This window comes from Anopheles gambiae, chromosome 2, assembly GCF_943734735.2.
Source record: "Anopheles gambiae chromosome 2, idAnoGambNW_F1_1, whole genome shotgun sequence".
NCBI lineage: Eukaryota > Metazoa > Arthropoda > Insecta > Diptera > Culicidae > Anopheles > Anopheles gambiae.
Window position 1 is genome coordinate 40,087,757 of NC_064601.1, and position 23,605 is coordinate 40,111,361.

At 41.3% G+C, this 23,605-nt stretch overlaps 2 protein-coding genes across 3 annotated transcripts in view; one reads left to right on the forward strand and one right to left on the reverse strand.

The window, feature by feature from the left end:
* Positions 1–3,094: 3,094 nt before the first annotated feature.
* Positions 3,095–4,502, forward strand: LOC5667411 (uncharacterized). Its single transcript, XM_001688388.2, has 2 exons — positions 3,095–4,234; positions 4,339–4,502. Exon 1 carries the CDS (start codon positions 3,564–3,566, stop codon positions 4,146–4,148), a length of 585 nt encoding a protein of 194 aa, XP_001688440.2. The 5' UTR covers positions 3,095–3,563; the 3' UTR covers positions 4,149–4,234; positions 4,339–4,502.
* A 35-nt stretch (positions 4,503–4,537) lies between these two features.
* Positions 4,538–23,605, reverse strand: part of LOC1274295 (neuropeptide CCHamide-2 receptor) — a 43,123-nt gene continuing 24,055 nt past the window's right edge. For both annotated transcript variants that reach the window (XM_061645255.1, XM_061645256.1), the window contains exons 3-7: positions 21,792–22,238; positions 16,754–16,973; positions 16,497–16,663; positions 15,986–16,300; positions 4,538–5,885 (exon numbers count right to left, since the gene is read on the reverse strand). In XM_061645255.1, coding sequence (XP_061501239.1) covers positions 5,657–5,885; positions 15,986–16,300; positions 16,497–16,663; positions 16,754–16,973; positions 21,792–22,147 — 1,287 coding nt within the window. In that variant the 5' untranslated portion in view covers positions 22,148–22,238 and the 3' untranslated portion in view covers positions 4,538–5,656. The remainder of the gene's footprint in view (positions 5,886–15,985; positions 16,301–16,496; positions 16,664–16,753; positions 16,974–21,791; positions 22,239–23,605) is intronic.

Genomic DNA, 23,605 nt, shown 5'->3' on the forward strand with positions numbered 1-23,605 from the left:
TCCTACGGCTCAAAAAGTAATGTATCCATCCTGGGCTTATCAGCAATGCAAAATGTAGCGTTTTAATTAATTTGTACTGTCATTTTAAATGCCACAGTTGTGCAGCCTCATCGGTTGCCCCATCTGTCAACACAATACCAGCATTTTCCATTCCCAGGTGAATTATGTGCTGAATGCTGTAAATAGATTTGCGAGCGTTTGCTACTTGTCTCCGACTCCGAAAGCACTGCAAAAGTTGTTTCCCCCTAGACCTAGAGAGCACTCACACCGGTAGAAGCGAAGCATTTCAGAAAATATAATTCGTAAGAAGTGAATCTTTTTTTACTTCGCTTACTTCTTGGGTCGACATACACGGACCGACCCATACTAAGTAACGGTTCAAGCGGATTACTGTTCTTGGAGTTCTTTGCCACTCCGTCGAAACAGGAACAGGGTGCCCGGAGTTCGTGTGGATCAAGATGTGTTCTGCCTTCTCTTGAACGGTCCCATTTACTCACCTGCAAAATTCGCACCGCCCGGAATCCATGTTCGGATGACAGTTTACACACTGCTGTTCTGGTTCTCAGCGTAATTCACTTTACGTGAGGCTTCACTGAGGTTGGTTCCCGCATACCAGCACTAAATGCTGTGTTTTGGTACGGTATGCTTTTCCTCGAACTCATTTGTTGACTGATATTTGGGTAATGACATTTGTGATAAGTGATATCGCTCTCGAGTGAATTGTTTTTCGACTCGCGAACGTAGATGTTGGTGCGCGACGGTGGCTTCGTTCTAGGAATTACACGCCGGATGGAAATTTCGTGCATAAGAAGGTCCTGTTCTCCCGGCCGCTAGAAGATGATGCCACGAACAGTGAAATACTTGAGATTCGGTATCCGTTGACTTGTTGTTGACGGTAGGCAAATGGAAAATATCATTTCGGTACGTTTTTTATCCTGTTGTGAGCGCTCCTTGTAAAGCTCGCTAGGAAATTGACATGTTATTATTACTAAGCGGCTAATTCAAGCATCGTTTTTTATGTTTTGGCTCTATTTTAAACTGATCAAGCGGCAATAATAACGAAAATAAAAAAAAAATCAAACTACTTTTACTAGATTACCAATTACAAATTCAAAATAACGTTTACCAGGGGACCTGATACGACCAAGGCTGGTTGCTAAAGCAGTATTTCTGAAGCCCGATGAAGCTGATATACACACGAATACAGTCTTACATCCCTCACCTTCCACAACGCAAAAAAGTAGCTCAACCAACAACAAAAAAACGCAAGCTGGAACGCGTGTGCTTGCGTACGGCACTTGCGCATGGCACGCGTACATCGTACGACAATCGACGCACGCCGGGCCACGATGGATGTGGCGAATGAAAGAACAGGGAAGGAAGGGAAGGTAACGAAACCCAAAACCAAATCATCCAAACGCACCCTCTCTTTCACACCAAAAACGGATACAGCGGCGTGTCCTTTTTGCTTCCTCCTTTCGATTGCTATCCTTGCCCTGCCGGTGCTTGCCGTCAGTTCGTTTGCCAGCAGTTGCACGTTTTGATCCCCCTCTCGATTGTGGCCGGTGCGTTTCAGCGTGCGTCGCTATCGTGCCCCTTCCTGTCTGCTTTCTTCTTCGCTCGATGGCCGCGCTACCGATCAATCGAGCGAAGGGAAGGAAGAAAATCGGACCAGCTGCTCGAACCCGATTTGTGACCAACGCACTGAGCGCAGCCTGCGCAAACACACCACGAGGCCGGAGCTATTAAGCGGAGCAGCCCACAACAACAACAACAATAATAAAACGTTAGCAGTTGCACAGTGGGTCGAAAAATGGCTCAAAATGCTACTTTAAATAATTAAACAAGGTAAATAATCAGAGTTATAAAATTTATTTATTTAATTTTACAGGACAAAAAATGAGTAGATTAAATCAAACAAGGCATAAAAGAACCATATTATCACGACGCAACTTATAAACACTGAAAAAAAATCCAACTCTATTAGATCAAGGAAATTACTTATTTTAAGATTCTAAGATAACCAGCAAGTGTATCATATAACCCATTCGTAATGTTTTGATCCAATGTAATAAATACCAAACATCTAAAGATCATTTCGTCCTTTCCAACTTATGAAAAAGAAGGGATGAGACCATCATTATCATCCACATCACCCTTAAGGTTAATGTAATGAAAAATACAGATCAACAATACATTACAACAGGATTAACATAATAAACAACGCAACAACACAGACTTAGTGATATCGTTATAATTGATTTTGTGTGTAAAATTGATTGTAAAGTTAAAAAATTGTGTCAATGTTAAGACACATTTTATGATTAATAAGAAACATGGTTGATAAATTTCCTGAGATAAAACAAGCACTTACATATTGATGTTAATTATATTAAGAATTTAACCTATGAATTAAACAATGGTAAATCCATAAAGTTTGTTATTTGGTTTATTTATTTTTAGTTTTTGTTTAAGTAATTGAGACAGTTTAAAACAGTGAAAAAGTGTTAAATTTGAATTAAATTTAATTTTAAGCATTATTTCGATTTTCTTAATATCGTTATTAGTATCTTACTAGTCAAAATGATCAAAAAACCGTTTGAAATAGCTTTACATTCTTCTTATTTTGTGCGCAACTTGCTCCAAATTATATACATTATTACATATTGATAATACTGACAGTATTACATGATTCATAATACTGATAAAATAATTACAATACATTCTTCAATCATATGTTTGCAACAATAGCAAAAAAACGACGTGTTTCACCCATAGTGCATATCCTTCGTGAAACGGGGCGCAACCGGGAGGAAAGCGATCGCATCCCTTATCCCTCCCCATTCGTTTTGCCTCATTCGCCCGCTGATGGTGGCTAACAGAAACTGCAGCGGCAGTTGTTTTCGTGCCTTCTCGCTCTCTCGCAACGAGGGGTTTCGGTGGCAGCCGGCAGCCGCAACATGCATATGGTCCCGCTGTACTACGCATGCAAGCGTGTTTCGTGCGAGGGGAAACTGGGAAAGAAACAAAGCCCAAAACCGTTACGGATCCGCCACCACCACGACAGGCGGCAGACGGTGAGCCACGGTTCAAGATGTGAAATAAAAGGTGCTCCTTGCGCGTGTGTATTTGTGCGTTAGTGGTGTGTGTGTGTGTGCGTGTTTGGGCGGAACAACAAAAAACCTGCCCGCTTCGGAAGCAGAACCCGCGGTCTCATTTCGGGAAGTGACGTCGTGCGAAGTGCATCGTGCACCGGACGGCTTCGATCCGTTTGTTCGACACTGGTTCGAACTCCACCCTCTCTCCCTCTTTCCGGTGGTTTAGTGACACATCCTTTAGACGCGTGTGATAGCACATCCTTCCCGCAGTGACCACGTTCGCTTATCAGTGTTGATTGAATGTTTTCAATTCCTTGGAAATCACATGACAAAAAGTGCATATGACAGGATTGTTGATTGACGGCATCGACGAGACGAACCGTGTGAAACGATAAGCATCCCTTAATGCTTGAACGACCGCACGTGCTAGTGTAAGCATCTCTTGCTGTGTACGTCTGCTGTACCATGCCAAAAAGCGTGCCAAAGACCGGTGACAGATACACCGGCAGCAGCAGCACCTGTCAGCCGTCCGGTGGAAGAAAGCGAAAACACGAACCTGTTGCATCCGGTCCGTACCAGCTAGCGGACCGGTCTATCACTAACAGGAAGCCCGTTTCCACGGCAGCACGTTCATCAGCGGCCAGTCAACAGTCGCCCACCGTTGCCATGCCCTCCAGTGCGTCCGATTCCCCTCCGACCGGACGTGGTGCGGCAGCAACGGACTTGATGCTGCAAGCGCTCGGCCGCATACGGGAGCTACAGGATGAGCTGGATTTTTTACAAAATGACCCGTACGCAGAAGACACGGACGATGAGGAGGAGGAGGGGGCCGGGGTCGAAGTGCAGCACGGCGCTGTGAGGCAGCCGCCGGTGCAGGTGATCGGTGGTCGCCAAGCGGAAGCGATCGGATGGGCAGTCTGTGCCCGGGAAACGATGCATTTTCTCCAACGTGAAGGCATCCCGCCGGACAGCCCGCTGATGGTGAACCTGCGGCGACGGTTGGTCGGTCGGGCTCGGGATGACCCAGACGAGGGATGTGCGTTCTGCTAAAACCTCACCCACCCCCCCCCCCCCCCCCCCCCCCCCCACGGGCGCTCTTTGTTGTGCGTTCCCGGCATTCTAGTCGCGCTTGGAAGGTAAGATATCGTTACTGGCCCACTGCGCTTGCATTACTGCGAGAGTACGGTGCACCAAAGTAGTGAAAAGTGATTGAAACCATCTGGACGGGTTCCATTTTCAGACGGGCAGCTGTTCCGGCCATCCGTTGCGCATCCATTCTTCAAAGAGGAAATTCTAGTCAGCTGCACCAGCGTTAGCAGCGCTCGGAGTTTAGATGTAGTTTTCATTGTCCTACCAGCTCAATGTACCAATAAAGCTTCTACCAAACGAGGAAGGGCTGCAAAATGGATGTAAGCAAAGCAAAATAGAAAGAAACACCGTTTGTCCATTTTCACATTTGATTGGTTTTATTCGAAGACGTATATAAATCGTTATTCTGTAATGCATCTGTTACAACTAGAAAACATTCGTTTCACCATTTCTAAGAATAATTAGTGTCCGGGCGACGGCTCATCTTGAGAAGAGTTCTTTTCCAATTTTCTACTCCATCATTTACCATCTTGCCCCAAGTGTAATAAATTCATCTCGCTACTTCTATCTGAACCATTCCTTTCGTGCTACAATTTACATCCCACCGTCTCGTTTCTTCGTTCAATTACTTTGAGTTTGATTCTTCCTTGCTCGTTTGCCTGCGCTCGTATATTGGGCTCCAGTTCCTACCAACCTGCGTGTCCTGGCGTGTCTTTTTTCATTATCACCTAGCTGATCACGATTTAAGTTTCCCAATAAATGGACCTGCACATTGAATGGGTTTTGCTCACCCTTCACGACCGTGCATTCCAATATCGTACGCGTCAAACAAAAACACACAACAGGCGGGTGGTACGGCAGCCTTACAACGGCTTCGGTCCGTCTCCGCCAGGTATGGGATGGGATGGGTGGAAAAAGTTTTCCGTTATTTAACGCACGTACCAACGGGGTACAATGAAGGAATGGTGCGTGATACTTGACGCAAAAGTGACGTGCTACGCGAGGTTTTTTGGGTTGTGTGCCGAGAAGCTAAGAAAGTTATTTGATGATGCTGTCGTCGCGAGCGTAATGAGCTTACCGCTGTAAACATTACACTCCTCGGAGGGGAAGTTTATTGCAAACTTTTCGCCACATAAATGAGGCTAACGTTTCAGGAGGAGGAGTTGCAATGGAGCCGCAGCAAACTAGAAATACTGTCCCTTTACTAAAAGCGATCAATGGAAGTAAACGTGGAAGATTTGAAAGAAATACCACCCTCGGGAGAGCAAATGTGAACCATGCTCCTTGGCTCATTGCGTTCCTTCCCAGCGCATTGTCGTCCATTTCTGTGACACGGCTTACATTGCCAACACCTCGGGATGCTTCTGGTTGCTCCGTACCGTGGGTTCCTCCGGCAGGGGCAGCTGGTTAAACTGCTGCGTTTTGATGTCCGACCGGTCGCGTCCAGTCACGACCAGACGCACAAACTTTCACCTCTTCCCGTGCACGCTCTGGACGGACAGTGACTTCCGGATGCTGTGGTGCTGCGAGCGCCGGATCGTTGACACGAAGCTCGTCTCGCACGCATTGCCGGCCGACGACAGACCGATCCGGCGCTGTACCGTCATCGGGCGGCAGCACAGATACCGGTGGAAGTGTTGCCGAAACACGCCCGACACGCAGTACAGGGCGACCGGGTTGATGCAGGAGTTTAGGAAGCTGACAAAGAGATATGGAAAGATAAATAAATCTGTTACATTTTTAAAACTTATTGTACATCTACCCAGGAAGGTACGGCTCAGAGCAAACTGAAAGAGGTTTGCCATGAGTATATATACACTTGTATGTTAATAGATGGTGTTTATAATTTAGGAACATGTAATACAGGGTTTCCCACGATTTATTGGTTGGTTCCCACGATTTATTGGTGCGTTCCCACGATTTTTTGGTCATTTCCCATAATTTTTTGGTAGCAACCCACGATTTATTGGTCGGTTCCCAAATATTATTGGTCGGTTCCCAAATATTATTGGTCGTTTCCCAAATATTATTGGTCGGTATTATATTATATTATATTTGGGAACCGACCAATAATATTTGGGAAACGACCAATAATATTTGGGAACCGACCAATAAATCGTGGGTTGCTACCAAAAAATTATGGGAAATGACCAAAAAATCGTGGGAACGCACCAATAAATCGTGGGAACCAACCAATAAATCGTGGGAAACCCTGTAATTATAGTTAGTGAATCCTGAAGTAAATCTTCAAAAGAGAAGTATTTTTCTCGAATATGTTTTAATTGAACACTTTGTCTGAAAGTCCACTGAAATCTTCATTCAAGTTCACTGAATTTAATTAAAAAACGGCTTTAACACAATAGTCCACGCATGCTTGCGCTGCGCCTAAAGTTATGCAATGGCATATATTCCAGGGATTGTCACGCTATTTTATGCTTTTGATGTGTGAGGATGCCTTTGGCGATTTTTTTCCAGTAATTTATGTTTTCCATCGCAATCTTTTGACAGGTCGAGAGAAAAATCGTATTTAATTGTGTTGCAGTATTAGTTTTCGATTGTTTTCAAGGCAAAAGTGTTTTAATGATGGCATATTGAACTTTTTACTACAACCAGAACCCAAACGTTACGAATTATTTGTAAAATTACGATGTTTGTTTTGAAAGATTGGCGAAACTTTTTCTGACTTCACTTGTTTCTGGTGGAAGGAGAGATATTCGCCCAACAAAGAGATGGGCTATGAAGACGTACCTAGTGATACTGTTAATATAAAATGCATAGAATTTCAACATAGTTACGTTGCTGACAGCACTGGGAAATAAACGTCAGAGAACGTGACCGCTAATTTCCCCAACAGTACATTCTGTGCCATTCTTGAAACGCAACCCATCATCTTTAAGAACAAACGCGATTAAACATTCTCGGTAACAGTCTGCCCTATGGTTTCTTTTCAATCCCGTAGCTAAGCACTTTAATCATTGGCTAATTCGGGTACGAACGATAGGAGTAAATTACAATCCCTGTTCGTGCTTGGGTTGATCCTTCTAGTACACTTCCGGTGTCGGTTGGTATGTGGGGCAGTAAGAAAAACGAAAATAGTTTCGCTCTTCCGCGAACGGTAATGAAATTCCAAGCTCTCACGCTGGCTGTGCGTTCCCGGAAGAGTTAAACATTTCTGCTACTCTGTCCAAAGCACAAACCGAGCAGTTGCTAATTGCAAATGTTTGAAAACATTCCTACTCACGACTATAACGTTCACGATTCGTTTAAAAAAGAACTGCACAGAGTACGGAAAAAGTTATGCTACGGGATGGAAAATACGCTTTGCGCCACCATCTTCAAATTGACATGCTCCAAACGGATGTATTGAGGATATCGCGTAGAATCGTTGTAATGAAAAGTCACAATGAGTAGCGTTTTAGTTAATGAAAACGGTAGCAAAGTTATGGTTGAAAGATGTGCCAAGTTGGGATTACATCGATCTACAATAGACACACGTTCGCTGAACCGGATAGTAGGAACATTATTCAACGCAAAGTTGGAAACTTTGCAACACAACCCGTGGTACAAGACAAATGCTGTCATGTCTGGGATGCATTTGAGTACTGCACTATTTTCCATTCATGAACAGTGTGCCCGTTTTTAGTGGAAACTTCCATTTGATAGATCACCCGCAAGCTCTCACATCCATCACCTATCGGGTGTAGTTGTACATACAATGGGTGTTTGCGTAGGAATGGGAAGATTTATGAACCTGCCCTAACTTTACCCAAATCGCACGGATCAGTCACCGTCAGTGACGTGCGCCGGTGTTACGTGCGTAGGTTTAGGGAAGTCATCCTGTAAATGTACTGCCGTGAATTGAAAACTCCATCAAACGATGTAAAGTGTGCGCTTTCTAGGTTCATCGAACGAACGAAGGGCTAGATCCCTTTCAAGTTTTTTTTTCTTGTTGATGGTTGTGGTAATATAGAAGGAGCTTATAGTGACGTACACGTATCGTACATTGAGCAGTACCGCATTTGGGCAAAATGTAGAAAAAACACGCCCACACGATTAGGGGCCGAAATCTCAGAAATCGGGCTTATCGTACGAACATAGGATAAGGTAAGCTTACAGGTAAGTCACCGAAAGCCTTTTGATCAGCAAAACAGCACCCAAAACGTTCTTAAAGCTAGACACGAAGGATAAATAGCGCATTTAAATAGAACAGCTCGAGACTCGTTCGAACATGCGGGTACCTTTTAAACGAAGCTCCTATCGGGTGATTTGACAAAGTGTATGTGTTTATATGTAACGCTCTTATACATCTGGGCCTACCGGGATTTGGACCTTGCTGCATTGAGGAATTAAGACATTGAATGCTGTTTTGAGGCACCCATAGAGAGTATGTTGTTACACATGTTCTCATTTTCCTTCTAACTCTAGTGATATCTCGACTAGTACCATGGGACCACCCCACTGGTGGAACATAATTGAATTGAATTTATTACTAGATGAATCATTCTATTTATTCTATACACATTAAGCTAGAGTCTAATGGCAGATGTAAGCCAGCGTTTTGTTGATAATTGCGTAGAAATGAGCTTAAATAAAAAATAGGTTTGATTGTCATATGAATGTATGGATCCGTTTTGGCAAAAGTGCTCTTAAATTCAAATTAATTGTACAGTTGATAGTTTGTACAGTACTCCTATTGCTGCAATTTATAGTATGTTGAATAACTGGTATAAACAGCATAAGTTATTGTTTACGTTAACGGAATCATTCATATCCGTATGAGTTTTAATATAGCTCTGCAAACAACGTATTCAATGTGTGCTTCGTGACAAATTATTGTATTAGCTATTTATAACTTAAAGCGAAAAAGCCTGCACTCCCACAACCAGTGCAAACGATGACTATGTTGCCCTGTTCAAGCTTTACGACATTCAGAATAAATAAAAACAAACCAAAATCACAATCAGCTGAATCATCGCGTGACAATCAGCAAAACGAACTTACGCAATAAATCGCGGACCGTTGACGGACGAAATCAAAATCAGTATGACGCCCCTGAATTGTATCTGTCGTTTGCAACGAGCATGACGAATTGCCATTGCATCGGAGGTCGTCCTCTCAATCATACGGACGACCGAGGCTGGTTTTTAATGTTTGCACAGAATCAATAATGATACGAGTTGATGCTAACGAATCATCATCGTTTACGGTCGCAATAATGCTCATCTAAAAGACGACTGCTCGAGTTGGCAGTTTGTTGGTATTGCACCCGCTTTCGTCCAATTCCTGAAGTAGGATTACTATCTGTCAAATTATGAGTTTGTTAGTAAAAATGCGTAACAATTACTGTAGGCATTCGTAAAAAAAACAACACTTTAAAAACATTAGTGTTGGTTGATTAAAAGCTAATCGAATTTCAACAAAAAGTATTTAAATTATGCAAAAGGTTAGTAAAAGATTTGTAACTGTTTGTTTACATTTGAAATAAAAATAAAGAATATTTGAGTTTTTTTTATTCATGAGAAATGGTCCAAAACGTGTTGCGATTAACTTTTACCAATTTAACGAATCTGCTCTACTCATTCACTTCTTAAGAGTATTGGCTTGTAATCAATACCTAAATACCGAAGTATTCCAAATAAGCAATATCTACGACTTTGATGTCTACCACAAGACATGCAGAACAACACTACACTAGCTCTGTAATCAAACTCCCCATAAATGTCATGGTATCGATTCCACGAATGTAACAATTTCAGATTCAAAAGACTCATCGCGATATAGACGTAACACGTAGTTAACATACTTGACGTAGGGCTTTCTCGAAACAATTTCCGAGATGTATTCATCTTATGTAAAGCATTCCATTGTGGTAGTAATTAATTAAACATCGAAAATAATAGAACATACTTTAGGTGCAAGTATAAATGAATCCATATTCTGATCAATATTCAGAGAAATATATAAAAAAAACCTTAATTTCACGTTCATTTTTATACAAGATCTAAAGCTTTAGTAATACAAAGTTGTACAAGTCTCGTTAGTAGTTTGTTATAAAAACGAGATTTAAACGTTTATTCATCAGTAGCCCTCAACACAGTTATTTTTGGAGCAATGAGGCCCGTGAGCTGAAAATTTTCGAGGCCCCTGGTCTAAATAGTTGGAGAGTAAAGTAGTAGTAGTAGTTTATTTGAATTCGAAGCATTAAATGTAATTATGTTTTACAAGTTTTCCTTGCGATAATGGGTTCGACTCTTAAGCTTTCCTCATTAATGTTTTCTGTGTAGCAATTGCTGGATTTTTCGATTTCGTTCTGATGTTGAGTAGTAACGTGGGAAAAATTTACAAAAAAAACCCACAAATTTTGTTTTAGAAAACTATCCTATCTAAGTATGCTAACTAAACTAACTAACCTAGTTAAGCAAACTACACTAACTAACTTTACATTATATATTACAAACAAGACCATAACCTATAACTAAGCCTAAAATTTAGCTAAATTATATGCTAAGCTACCAATTGATTTAATATGGGAATTTCGCTCGATTCACAACTATCGTGATATTTTCTATAGATTCTTTCAACGTATTCTTTAATTGTAGCCATATTTGTAATTCTATGAAGCTCTCTTGTGTTAAACCATGGATGGACATTAATAATCATTTTAAGGATTTTGTTTTGCTTAATTTGTAACTTTTTATAATGAGACTGAGCAATTCCCTTCCAGGCTGGTGCAGCATATGTCATTACTGACCGAAAAAATGCCTTATAAATAAGTAATTTGTTTTTTAAATTCAATTTAGATTTCCGGTTTAAGAAGGGATACATAGTTTTAACCATTTTGTCTAATTTTATAAGGGTATTCTCAGTTTGTGTCTTGAATGTAACACGTTGTTCAAAGTGCATACCAAGGTATTTTATTTTCCTTTTCCATGGTATGTTTTCTTGTCTCATCACTAGATCTCTTTGGGGAAGTCTTCTCATACACGTATTCCTTGTAAAAAAGATTGCTTCTGACTTGGTACTATTGGTTTTGAGCTTCCAGTTTATACAATATTTAGCATACGCCTCTAGTGCGATGTTTAAGCGTCTAATGATTGTTTTAGGATTTTTCGCTGAGGACGAGATAGCGAAATCATCAGCATAAAGGAAATTAGAACAATATCTTGTGTTTGGTATATCTGCTATGTAAATATTGAATAACAGAGGAGACAGCACGCTTCCTTGTGGTACACCAGCTACATTATGGTATGGTTTCGATTTGGATTTTCCAATGTGTACAGAGTTTTTCCGGTTATTCAAAAATGATCTTACTATGTTTGTTATGTAAGGAGGAAAATTAAACTTATTAAGTTTGAAAAGTAGTCCCTGGTGCCATATCGAATCAAAAGCCTTTTCATTGTCTAAAAGCACTAAACCAGTAGATTTTTTTAATTCCCTATTTTCAACAATGCTATTTTTTAATCGATGGATCTGATGTGTTGTACTTCTAGCAGGCTGAAACCCAAATTGAGATTCAGGTATAATATTGTTGTTATCGACATGTTTGCGAATTCTGATAGCAATCAGTTTTTCCAAAAGTTTTCCCAAACAACTTAGAAGACTGATTGGTCTGTAGCTTTCAGGATTCGTATGGTCTTTACCAGGTTTAGGAATAGCAATTATTTTAGCAATTTTCCATTCAGAAGGAAAATATCCTAGTTGTAGACATGCGTTAAAAATAAGAACTAGATAGACTATGGCTTTTCTCGGGAGATGCTTAATGGTTTTGTTGTTGACTCTATCACAACCAGTTGATTTTTTATTTATTAAGTTTTTAATTAATCTCGTAAGCTCGCTTGGTTTAATAAGTTCAGATGAATGTGGTTGTTTTCTCATATTGGAAGTCAAATATTTTTCATTTTTGTTAAATATCCTACTTTCAATGGGACTAACATTATGATGTGTTATATTATGCGCATTTTGAAAATGATTTTTAAGAGTTTCACATTTTTCTTTAGTCGTAAGTTAATAGTGGTTGTGTTTTTTGAGTATAGGAATATTTCTTTGTTGGTTTTTTATAGTGCCTACGAGCTTCCAGAAGCGATTCGTGTTATTATGACGGGGATTTATACTTTCTAATGTATTAGCCCATGCCTTATTCCGTTCCAGGGTTATTAAGTATTCAATTTTCCGTTTAAGAAAATAATAATTGTTTTGGTATGAAGGATCTAATCTGTGTCTTTGCCATTTTTTTCTAAATTTATTTCTAAGTTTTATCAAGGTTTTTATACGATCAGGTAGTATAATGTTAAATTTACCTGGAATCACTGTTGGTATGGCTCTGTCATGTGCTCTGTTTATGTTTGAAGTAAATTTTTTAATCATTTCATCGATTTGAGACACATTATGAATATTACATAAATGCGTTGAGGTTAAGTGAATAGATTGATTAACAAGGGATTTAAAATTGTTCCAATCTGCCTTGCTATAGTCAGGGATTTTATACTCAGGGATTATATTTGCTCTAGAATTGTAAATTGTAAAGGAAATCGGTAGATGATCAGAAGTTAGCGCTGTGATTGTTTTTAACTGAGAAAAAAGGTTAAGGTTATTAGTTAAAGCTAGGTCAAGTATTGATGACTTTCTAGAGGGATCTCTAGGGACGTAAGTTGGTTTATTTGGGTAATAAATAGAAAATTGACCTCTTTGTGATTCCTCAAAAAGGATTTTTCCTGCTTGATTACGAGAAGTACAATTCCACATTTTGTGGCGAGCATTAAGATCACCACAGATGAAAAAATTATCTTTTCTTGACGTTAGTTTTATAATGTCATTTTTGAATGCCTGCATATTAATATTCGAGCCGGGATGATATGCAGTGATAAATGTTAAATTATTTTGCTCCGTGAAAATTTTAACTCCTATTGTTTCAATTATTGAAAGGTTTAAGTGTTTTATCAACTGGTGTTTAATTGTTTTACTAACAAGAACCATCACTCCTCCTTTGGGGCCCGATAATCTATCTAGTCTATAGCTATTGTATCCTGGCATGTTAAACACGTGCACTGGTTTTAGGAACGTTTCCACTAACATCATGATGCTGATGTTGTTTTCATTTAAAAAATGGGACAACTCTGTTTTTTTATTGGCAATGCCGTTGGCATTCCAGTATGAAACTCGTACATTACCTTGGAAATCCATCACGGAAAACAAAACTTGGCAACCACTTGAAAGATTGCTGTTATCTGGTCTTGTTTGCTTCTGCATTGCTCCAGCTTTATGAATACTTCCTGAACAATGGGAATTATTTGTTCTGCGCTAAACAGCTCCTCATGAGCCTTAAATTTTTCACACTGACCTATGCGCGTTGGTATCGAATTAGATGTGTGTTGCGTAGGTTTGTCTACTCGTGAATTTACTTTCCAACCCGGTATCGGTTTAGGTTGAGGAAGTGTAGGAAAGTCTCCTAAGTTCGGTCGATAGTCTTTCGTAGTGTTTGTAATGCGTTTTGCTACGACGGGACGTTTTGGGCAGTCCATATAACCCGCTGTGTGGTTTCCTTCGCAATTGGCACATTTCAGTTTATGTTCTGGTACTTTACCGTCACTCGACGATGTCCCCGCGGTAAGAGGACATACCGATGATGCGTGTTCATCGGCGCATTTATTACATCTTTCTACGCGGTTGCAGTTCATTGCTCCGTGACCGTATAGTTGACACCTTTTGCATTGCATGGGTCCGGCTTTTTTGGAATAATATCCCCACTTTACCACACAGTGGTCTAGAGCGGTGATAGTTCGTAGTAGTTGCATAGACACGCTACCCACACTAAAGTGGATTAGGTATACTGCGTGTTCGTCATAGCGTTTTTGTCTTAGTGCAAGCTTTTTTACACTTTTAGGAACTAGGTTTTCCTCTTTTAACAGGGTTTCTACTTCTTCATCTGGTAGTTCGTGTAAACCATAAAGAACGATTTTAGTCGTTTTGTCCTCTTCCAGTTGGTACGTGTGAAAAGGGATATTTGTTTTTTTGAAGTGATTTACTACTGATCTAAAATCACTTGTATTGGTGACCTGAACGATCGTGCCGTTATACGTTGCTTTCGTGTTGTAACGTACTACTCCTGCTGCTATTACGGCTTTGTGTACAAAACCCACTGATGAACTTTTAACCACTATTGGTGGTAGTTTACCGGTATCACTGCTTGGTGTATTTGACGTATTAGTGTTGGTCACTGGCTGAGATCTCTTACTCTGCTGATTAGGTGGCTCTTCTTCGTTGTCGCTAAGCAGAGCGAAACTGTTTTCGGATAGATCCGAACGACTGCGCGTATCGGTTTTGTCTATGTGTAGTTGTCTTGGTGGTGCATTGGGCTTTCTGCCCCTTCTTCCTCTTGCTCCCATTGCGAGAGAAGAGTATGTGCGTACCTTCGAATACTTTGTGATTTTGTGCGTTTGTACGTATTAGTTTTGTTATTCGGAGCTATCTGGAAGTACGTCTGTGCTTGACCAGAGCCGATTTGCAACTCTGAAATAGTTGGAGAATGGAATATCCTTTCTTTTGGTATACGATAAGCCATGTTTTGAGTAATATTTAATTAAATATAGCTGAAATTAGGGGGTTTCACGTTCAATTTCATTGGAACTGGAAATCCGGGCTTTAGTCAACAATACTTGTCTCTTGAATCATTGAATCATGATAAATTTACAAGATATTTGAGCAGATTTATGACAACTCTTATTATACATTACAAAGACACTACAAAATCTATGCGATTTGATTGTTTTAGGTGAAAAAATATTGAAATTTTATCAATTGCAAAACCATGGTTTACACCTGAAAACAAATGATACTTATTTAAATCCATTAAAACTTCCGAGGTAGGTCAAGGCCTGCCTGTACCACTAGCGGGCTTGGCTTTCAGTGACTTACTGATTACTCAAAGCAGGATAGTCAGTCCTACGTACGGGGGCACGATCCATTCCGGGCTTGAACCTATGGCACAATACCCCATACGTAGAATTGACTATCCTGCTATGGTAACGAAAAATCACTCATAGCCAAGCCCACATGTGACTAGTGGGTACAGGCAGGCAGGCCTTGACCGGCATTGGTATTGTTGTGCCAAAGAAGAGGAAGATGTTCCGGACATTACGCTAAATTTTGTTAATAAAGCGATTGACTTATTCAAAAATGTATGCCTTAGAAACAAAACTTGTGACACGCTGTCAACAATTGGTGCCTTAGAAACAAAGTTAGGTGAGTTAAAATCAAAATTTAGTGGCAACAACTATATTTAATTATTCCCTTGCTAGAGGTACATAGGATATTAGTTTTGGCGTTTTGCAATGAGCCTTAGTCGAACAGTGTGCTACGAGCTAGCACCAATTTAAAGGAAAATATAATTTGAAAAAACATACGATACACAATAAACCCCACACGACGACAACATTATTGATTATTGATCCGGTAAATGACATTCGCACAACATCCATGTCAACGTCCATTGCTGCATGACGTTGTAAGTTCAGGCGACACTGCTGAGACAGGATGCCTGGAGCCTGTAGGTCACCGATTAATTGATCGTCAGTAGCAAAACCAAAATAAAAAAGCATCGTAGGTGTCATTGGAAAGACGAATGACTGCCCCAGCACTTGGGCCGGAACGTCAGGAGCAGCAAACCGTCAAACACTCACCGAACCGCAACCGACCAAACGAGTGCCAACTCGGGCGATAAAATCCTCCGACTAGTTAAAGCCCTCCCCCCCCCCCCCCCCCCCTTCCATCTTCCCACCTACACGGACCCCAAACAGCCTTACCTGAGACAGAACCCGGTGATGCGGAAAATGTGCCAGAAGTCGTCGTAATCGTCCTCGGCGTGCGGATTCAGATGGAACCACAGCTCGACCACATGATGCGGCAGAAAGCACACGATGAAGACAATGACGAACGTGATGACCATGCGGGCGACGTGGCGGCGGGCCCGGGCCTGCGAGCGGCTCTGCGGGCCCGCATTCTCGCCCGGCATTTCCCGTGCGCTCGTGTGCAGCCGGTGCGCCATCAGCACGTACAGTATCCCGATGATGGACAGTGGCAGGAAGTAGTAAACGATTGAGTTGAGCACCGTTTTGTACCTGTGTGAGCAGACGGGTATTAGTGAAGTCATTCTTGTGTAGTTCCCGCAACGCATAACGCTGGGTTCGGTTGAAATCAACGCGACTTTATGTTTAGCAGAGGTGCCAGAGCTGCTGCTGAGGTGGGTCTAGCTAATCTAGCTTCGAAAGCCATTAAGCATCATTAGGCTTCCCGAATTCGCGAGACAAAACTTACTTGGAATAGCTCGACTCTCTCGTGCGGGGACCAAATGGTGAGCAGTATTCGATTGTTTTGTTGGGCAGCCGCACAACTACCACTTCCGAAATCACTGCCGATGGGATAGCACAGATGATGGCAAGCACCCAGATGAGAAACGCAACGATCACTGTCAATGGACGTGTCTGTAAAGAAAAAAAAAGGGGGGGGGGAGGGTGACAAACCGCAGGACACTTGTAGGTTTAATAACTCAATCCTCAAGCGCAGCGTGTTACCTGTAGCTTTCGGAGTGGATTTACGATGGCACAGTACCGATCGGCGGACAGGGCAGTGAGGGTGAACACGGACACACCGATCGAGATTTCCTCGGCAAACTCGGACACCCGGCACAGGGCATCTCCCCATGGCCAGGATTCGAGCGTGTAGATCAGGGAAGCGAGCGGCACGCAGATCAGTATCACCAGCAGATCGGCCAGTGCCAGAGAAAATATGTAGCTGTAGATGAAAAATCACACCCAATTGGATTGAAAATTAAATGCAGGCAAAATATTTTGAACAAAAACATGATATTATGGTTCTGTAGCCAAATAGTTTCAGATGTTTGTACTAGCAGTGGACAAGATGTAAGGCTGTAATTCAGTTTGCAATATCGCTGGAGTTAGAGAGAACCTACGAGAGAGTAGAGAGAGATTTCTGAAGAGCCTTACTAATGAATATGTTGCATTTAACCAATGATTGAGGATTTGCTTCGTGTCTTCTGCAATGTGAAGGTTCTAAAAAGGGTATGGCAAATTAACTAATTAAAAGAATACAACCACACATTATATGTTGACAGAACAACACACTGAATTGGCGCGGATTATTTTGTCGACACAACTAAATTAAACGTCGGGGACTGAACTTACCCACTGTAAGTTTATTGTCAAGAATGATGCCATGGTCTTACATATGATTGTACGTGTCAGTAGAAGGCCACCTTGGCTGTAGACAATCTTAAGTGCTTTTTGCACACAATGCATCTGGACATTTGCTAAAATCTACATAACTATTCAGATGGCAATTGATTGACCCACGGCATTCCTTGTGGAACATGGAATGAGGCTAGGAATTCAACCAACATCCATATGATTTTCCTAATCTATTAGTTGAACACGTACAATTGTACGGTGCGGAATCATCAAAAACTTATCAAAGAGATTCAATTTCTTCGAATTTTAAGTGTACAGCAATATTACAGTGAGGAATCATTTTTATGGGGTTTTGTAAAAGCTTTACTACGTTTGTATAGTAAAGGAACTATTTGTAACTAACTCAAGGAACACCTGAATGTTTGTTTTGATCTCTAATTTTGTACAGTTTAGTTTAATTAGTATCATAGTTATTAGTGGAATAGTGTTACAAAGCTGACAAGATTACATTTTTAAAGACTTTCCTCCAACTAAAGTTCAGATAGTGCTTCGAGTAAACAGTTACAGTCGCAAAAACCTTTAACGTTTTCATACCTTTCAACGGAGTTTATGCGAGCTTTGAAATAACACGCCGAGAAACGTATTTCCATACTTCTCAAGACATCGCTCCATTGAGTCATCTTACTGTGTATCACTGTTACTGCCATCGTACAACAACGAACAGACCAAATTATACGCACGGTGATACCGTGTGGCACACACACACCCGAATCGTATTACGCGTGCTTAAGGGCACTTTACTTTGTTTACACTAGACCGGAGTGCAATACGCACAGCACACGGTAACCTCCCCGAAGGAAAAGATTGGCATTAAGCAGATTTCGTTCTTACATTTCGAGCAAACCCAACCACGTACCGTACCAGAAAGGGCAAAATATGGGATGCTCCGGTAAGAAGCAGATACAATCCAACGACCTTAGCACGGAGACGAAGATTAAGTTTCCGATCTGCACAGAACGAGCACAGATGGGAGAGGACTGTCTCATGCCCGGTAAACGGGGCCAGAAATGGAAGAAAAACAACATTCCCTGCCGCTCTGCATGTCACGTTGTGCTATCAATTGCGCACACTTCAGCGCGCTGCGGGAAGACTGAGCTGAAGAGCATCACGTGCCACCAAAGCTCACAAACTAATACCGCTACGTGTAGCGGGCAACCCTTGACACTCGTGATCATTACCCGTCCGAAGCTCCTTGAATGATGCCCGGTGTCAAAAGGACCGGGGCGAAACGGTCGTGCATGTGTTTACCATGGAAGTTTTCTCCATTTTTCTTCGCCACAAAAATATCTCTACCGTGTACAATGGTTTGAATGGAAGCTGAACACTATGCGAATGACTCCAACCACACGAGCTCGCCACTGCTGGTGATGATAATGAGCGAAAGAGCGTGCTGGAAGGAGCGGTGTTTCCTTCACAAGTCACATGGTTTGACCTTGTGCGGCAAACGCATTTTCATCCCAGCAATCAATCACTCACTCCTCCACACTGTGGGGCTGCAGGAATGCGAAGTATCTCTTTTTGTGCCAGCGCCTCAAACAATTTGCACAATGGAACCACACAAAAGCCAAAATGGTCATGTGGCAGTGATCGTGATAGTGTTAGGGGAAATGATTACCTGTCCCGGAGCCATGTTTCCCCTCTGCAGTTTCGACTGTTTTTGCTTTGCTTCTAGCACAGGCGAACCGTCCATGGAAACGGCGCGAATCCCACCCCACCCCAAAGGAAGGAAATGATGGAATGCTTTGATCACAGCAAAAGTCAACCGAAGTGCTTTGCTGCGACGCCAGTTCACTGATGGACTGGCAGGTTGTTTTTCTGTGTTTCTTATCATCATGCTCGAAAAAATGCTAACAGGCTTAGAATGATTTGCAAAACAAAGGTACGATTTGAATGGTGCAAAAACTAGAAACAGAGAAAACCTGCAGTGGATTTGTACAGCCGCACAAAAACCGGACCAGCACCACGTTGAGTGAAACTAATTTACACAAATTGGCAACATAATATGCCAAAGGGGTTGTTTCACATGGATTTATCGCATAAGCATTCCACATAACAAGCTGTAAAGTGCAGATTAGCTACTGTGTGCTGTGTATGTTGTGCGGAGGTGAAACAGAGAGCTATTACAGGGTTTAGTTTAATCGGGAAGGAAAAAATTAAGGGAGTGTTTTGTTGGCAATCGACACTGTACCGCATATTACGTATTTAGCGATAATTTGAACAAGTGTTACATGGTGATGTTTAATATTGTGTTACAATTTGTACAATTTGTACAATTTGTGTTAGGGTGTCAAACATTGTTCGCTTGTTCTTTCATATTCTTAAACCAATGTTGTATAATGATCGTGTTAAACATTACGAATCAAAACTGACAACAACAAAAATATTATTCTTTGAAATCGAATATCATTGCTTCACCACATTGGAATTTGAAGCCTCTATTACATTACACGGGTAATTTTGGATTGTAACTGTCGCTGGCTTCATTTGACCGAAAAATCCGCTAAAAAATCCGCAAATGTAATAACACGTTCGGAACAACGGAACGGATTTTTATGAAAAAACCATGATTTTCTGTCTCAAATTTTGTGGTTATGATGATGACCCACCTCTGACCCCTACAATGGATTGAGATGTTCGAGGTATCTTGCGATAATTTGATAAAGCTACAAATCTTCCAACGAGTAGATGTTTGAGAGCTGAGCAAAGCATGAAGGTATGACGAGTTATTAGCCCGATCAACACCAATCTACCAAGTTCCGAACCCAGAGTCTACGGAACGCGCGCAGTGTCTCAATTCAATGTAGTCTCATTCTATTTATTATTATGTTTTTGTATATATATAGTTTTAAATCTGTGGTGAATTTAGAATGTAAATTGCGTTGAAGACCTTTTTTTGCGACCACACTCTCATATCAGGTTTATGTATTTCATACTCGAAAATCACCGTATTATACTTTAACAGGGAAATTCTTCTTCTGCACAGAATTTAGATTGGCCATAAAACCGTTAATTGCCTTCCGATAATGGGCACTGTCAACAATCGCAGTCAGCTTCTGCCTTATTTTTTATCGAACATTGCATTGGAAGTACATTGGTGTACTGGGGAAAGAGACGTGCAATCGCGTTGAAATCAACCAGGCACAATAATAAGCATACTTATAAACGCCCGGTTGGAAGTGTTAATTATTTCACACCAGTAAACTTTACCAATTAAACAGCTACAGTAAACAGAGAGCAATTAATGGTATAGAGAGACACTTTTAATAGTAACAAATGGGGCGGTGCAATTAAAAATAAATTGAAATGAAACCTTACGGGGCCATGCCGGTCAAGGTGTAATAATGTAGCGGTATCGATTCAAAACTTCTCTCTCTGAACGTATAAAAGGATTTAGACTGAGCTCCTGTCCTATCCAGTAGTCCAGTCTCCAGTTTAAAAAAAAAACAAACCTCGACTAATATTTAGCACTGTCTAGTTGCCCGTTTAGCCAACCCGTTTTCAGCTAGAAGAAACCGACAGAAACGGAAAATGTCTTTTTAAGAGCTGAAATATAAATGTTAGCCATTATACGCAATAAAGACCCCTAGCCTTGCACACCATGCCGTGCTTTCTGCACTATAAGTGGCTAAAATGATTGATTAGAGTGTCCGTTTGATTCAATTGCTTTTGCTGCTTAGTTCGTGTTGGGAAAAGGGAATTGAAGATCAAAGGGCTATCACAGCGTTGGCCACTATGCGGTAATAATGTTTCTCTTTTAACACTGGAGCCGAGCTGGTTCCGAGCCGAGCGGATGTGTGGAAAAATGACACTTTACCGGCTTTTTCGAGATGATTTATATCGTTGCATTGTGAAAGCTAGAGCGCTTCATTTTTATCTGGGTAAAAAGGAATAAAAAGACAGTTGGGATGAAAATTGGAAAATCAGATGGACTAGGAATTCGTGGAAATACAGTATTTTAGTTATGGAAAAAGTAATACGTCGGTCTAATTTGCTTTTACTGATAATATTATTTAGAACCTTCAATGTATTGAACAAATTGTAATGATTTTTATTCATCCGTTCGCTCGATGTTTATTTTGACGCACAGCGACGATTGAATCGAAACAGAGAACAAAAGCACTACTCTTGGATAAATCACTGAATTGGTTAATGTCAAATGTTTTTTTTTAAATATTGTAACTTTTTTTTATTAGACAACTATGCTGTATCAGTTTTTTATTGAAATAAATGGTAAAAGGAACATTTGAATCACGATTGAAATAATTGCTTTATAAAAAAAAGCATGAAACACTTTCTGTACACAAAACAAAAGTTTCAACAAATCAACGCTCTCTCAGTTACTCACGTGTTTGGAATGTTGCGCATCGCGCGGTGTCGCAGGAAGATGACCACCAGCGTCCCATTGCCCACGATGCCGACGATGAAGATGAGGGCAAACACGACGGGCACGATGTACGTTTCGGGCCGTTGCTCGTACGGCACGTAATCATCCACGCTCACTTCATCCAGCAGCAGATCCTTCGCGTGCGGTGATCCGGCCGGTGCCGGACTGGTCCACGGAGCGCTGGCCGCAATCATCTCACCCGAGAGCAGCCGAATTGACTTCTGTATTCGATTGACACCGTCCAGCCCGTCCGGCAGGGACGGTTCCTCCACCGCAAAGCTTTCGTTCAGATTTCGATAATACCGGAAGGCAGACATGTTGCACGCGGGCAGCTTAAGGATATGTGGTGCGATGGCTTCAGGCCGTCCAACTGTGCAGATTCCGATCTGCGAGATCAATAGTGCAGGGCTGAAGAAAATAAGAAAAAGCTAGATTGAATTATTCTGTTACTAGAACACATTGATTTATTGCATCTGTGTCAAAGCACCTTTAACCACTTGCAGGCGAGCATTGTGCACAAGCAAAACATAAAAAGGACCGTTAACATTGTCATCGACATGTCATGACGACGTAGCATGCTATGCAAAACGACCGTAGCGCACGACCGTAGCACACGGAATCGGTCCACTGTAGAATGGCAGTTCAAAGGATCGTGTAATAAAATTTCCTTTCACGTCATCGCTGGCACAATCTGGACAGAAGGAGAGCATGTCACACCAGTATCCTAGCAGCATTCTTCACATGTCATTGGAATGCACCGAGCAGTGCTATGCACGAAAAACCAGCAAGGTTTGGATGTTGCAATGCAAAAGTAGGGAAAATAAAAGCATCCATTCGTCGAACGGCGAGTGCAATACGATCTGCCTGAACTGCTGCTGGCGTCCATTGGATTTCTCGACACGTGCACCGACCTTGTTTTCGTAAGTGTACGCTTTCGTTCCGTTCCATTTAGTCCGGTGTCAGCGAGCGTTGGTTATTTATATGATAATTTGCTCTCCACTAACCTGGTGGGGTGGACGTACTGCTCCTTTGAACATTCAGCGAAAAGGAGTCGTAAATGCGACACATAAAAGTTCGCCAAAAGTTGATGTGTCGCAGAACAAATTCGACGTTATTTGGAACAAACAAATTGTGATGATATGATATGATTTTTAAAAAGCAACAGGCAGCTAGTTGCGTTAGATTGATTAAAATATATATTTATAATAGTAGTTTCGTTGCTTTCCTTTTGTAGTTTACTAATTGTTTACCAACAAAAAGTTTACTAAAGTTTACATCAAAAGACTATCTGATTATTTGCGATGACACATTCCACGTATCGAAAATAAGCGTATTTTTAAATAAAATATTAAACTTTCTTAAAAATAGCTATGGGGCTATGAATGATAATATATATCACAAGCTAGTGCAATAACGCAAGAAAGAAGGCATTAACTAGCATTAATTTGCGCTCGGACATTCTACTACAAATTTACTTGAAACCGTGCGTCAAGGTACAGGAGTTACGAGCCGAAAGCGTTTCGAAGTGGCATAAAATCTAATATTATATCCTTAACCCTTCATACGAATGTAATATGCCTGTGGCTTTAACCAGATTCGGCAACCATAGAGTCAAGATAAAGCTATCTTAAGCAGGCTTATGTTGGTACCCGTAGAAGGATTTGGCCGCAGCTTGACACATTCGTTCGGAGAAACGCATCGTCAGCTACGCCCCAACCAGCATAACAGTGTCTGTGAACTGCTTGGAACACTACACCGAAGGAAGCTTTGTGCAT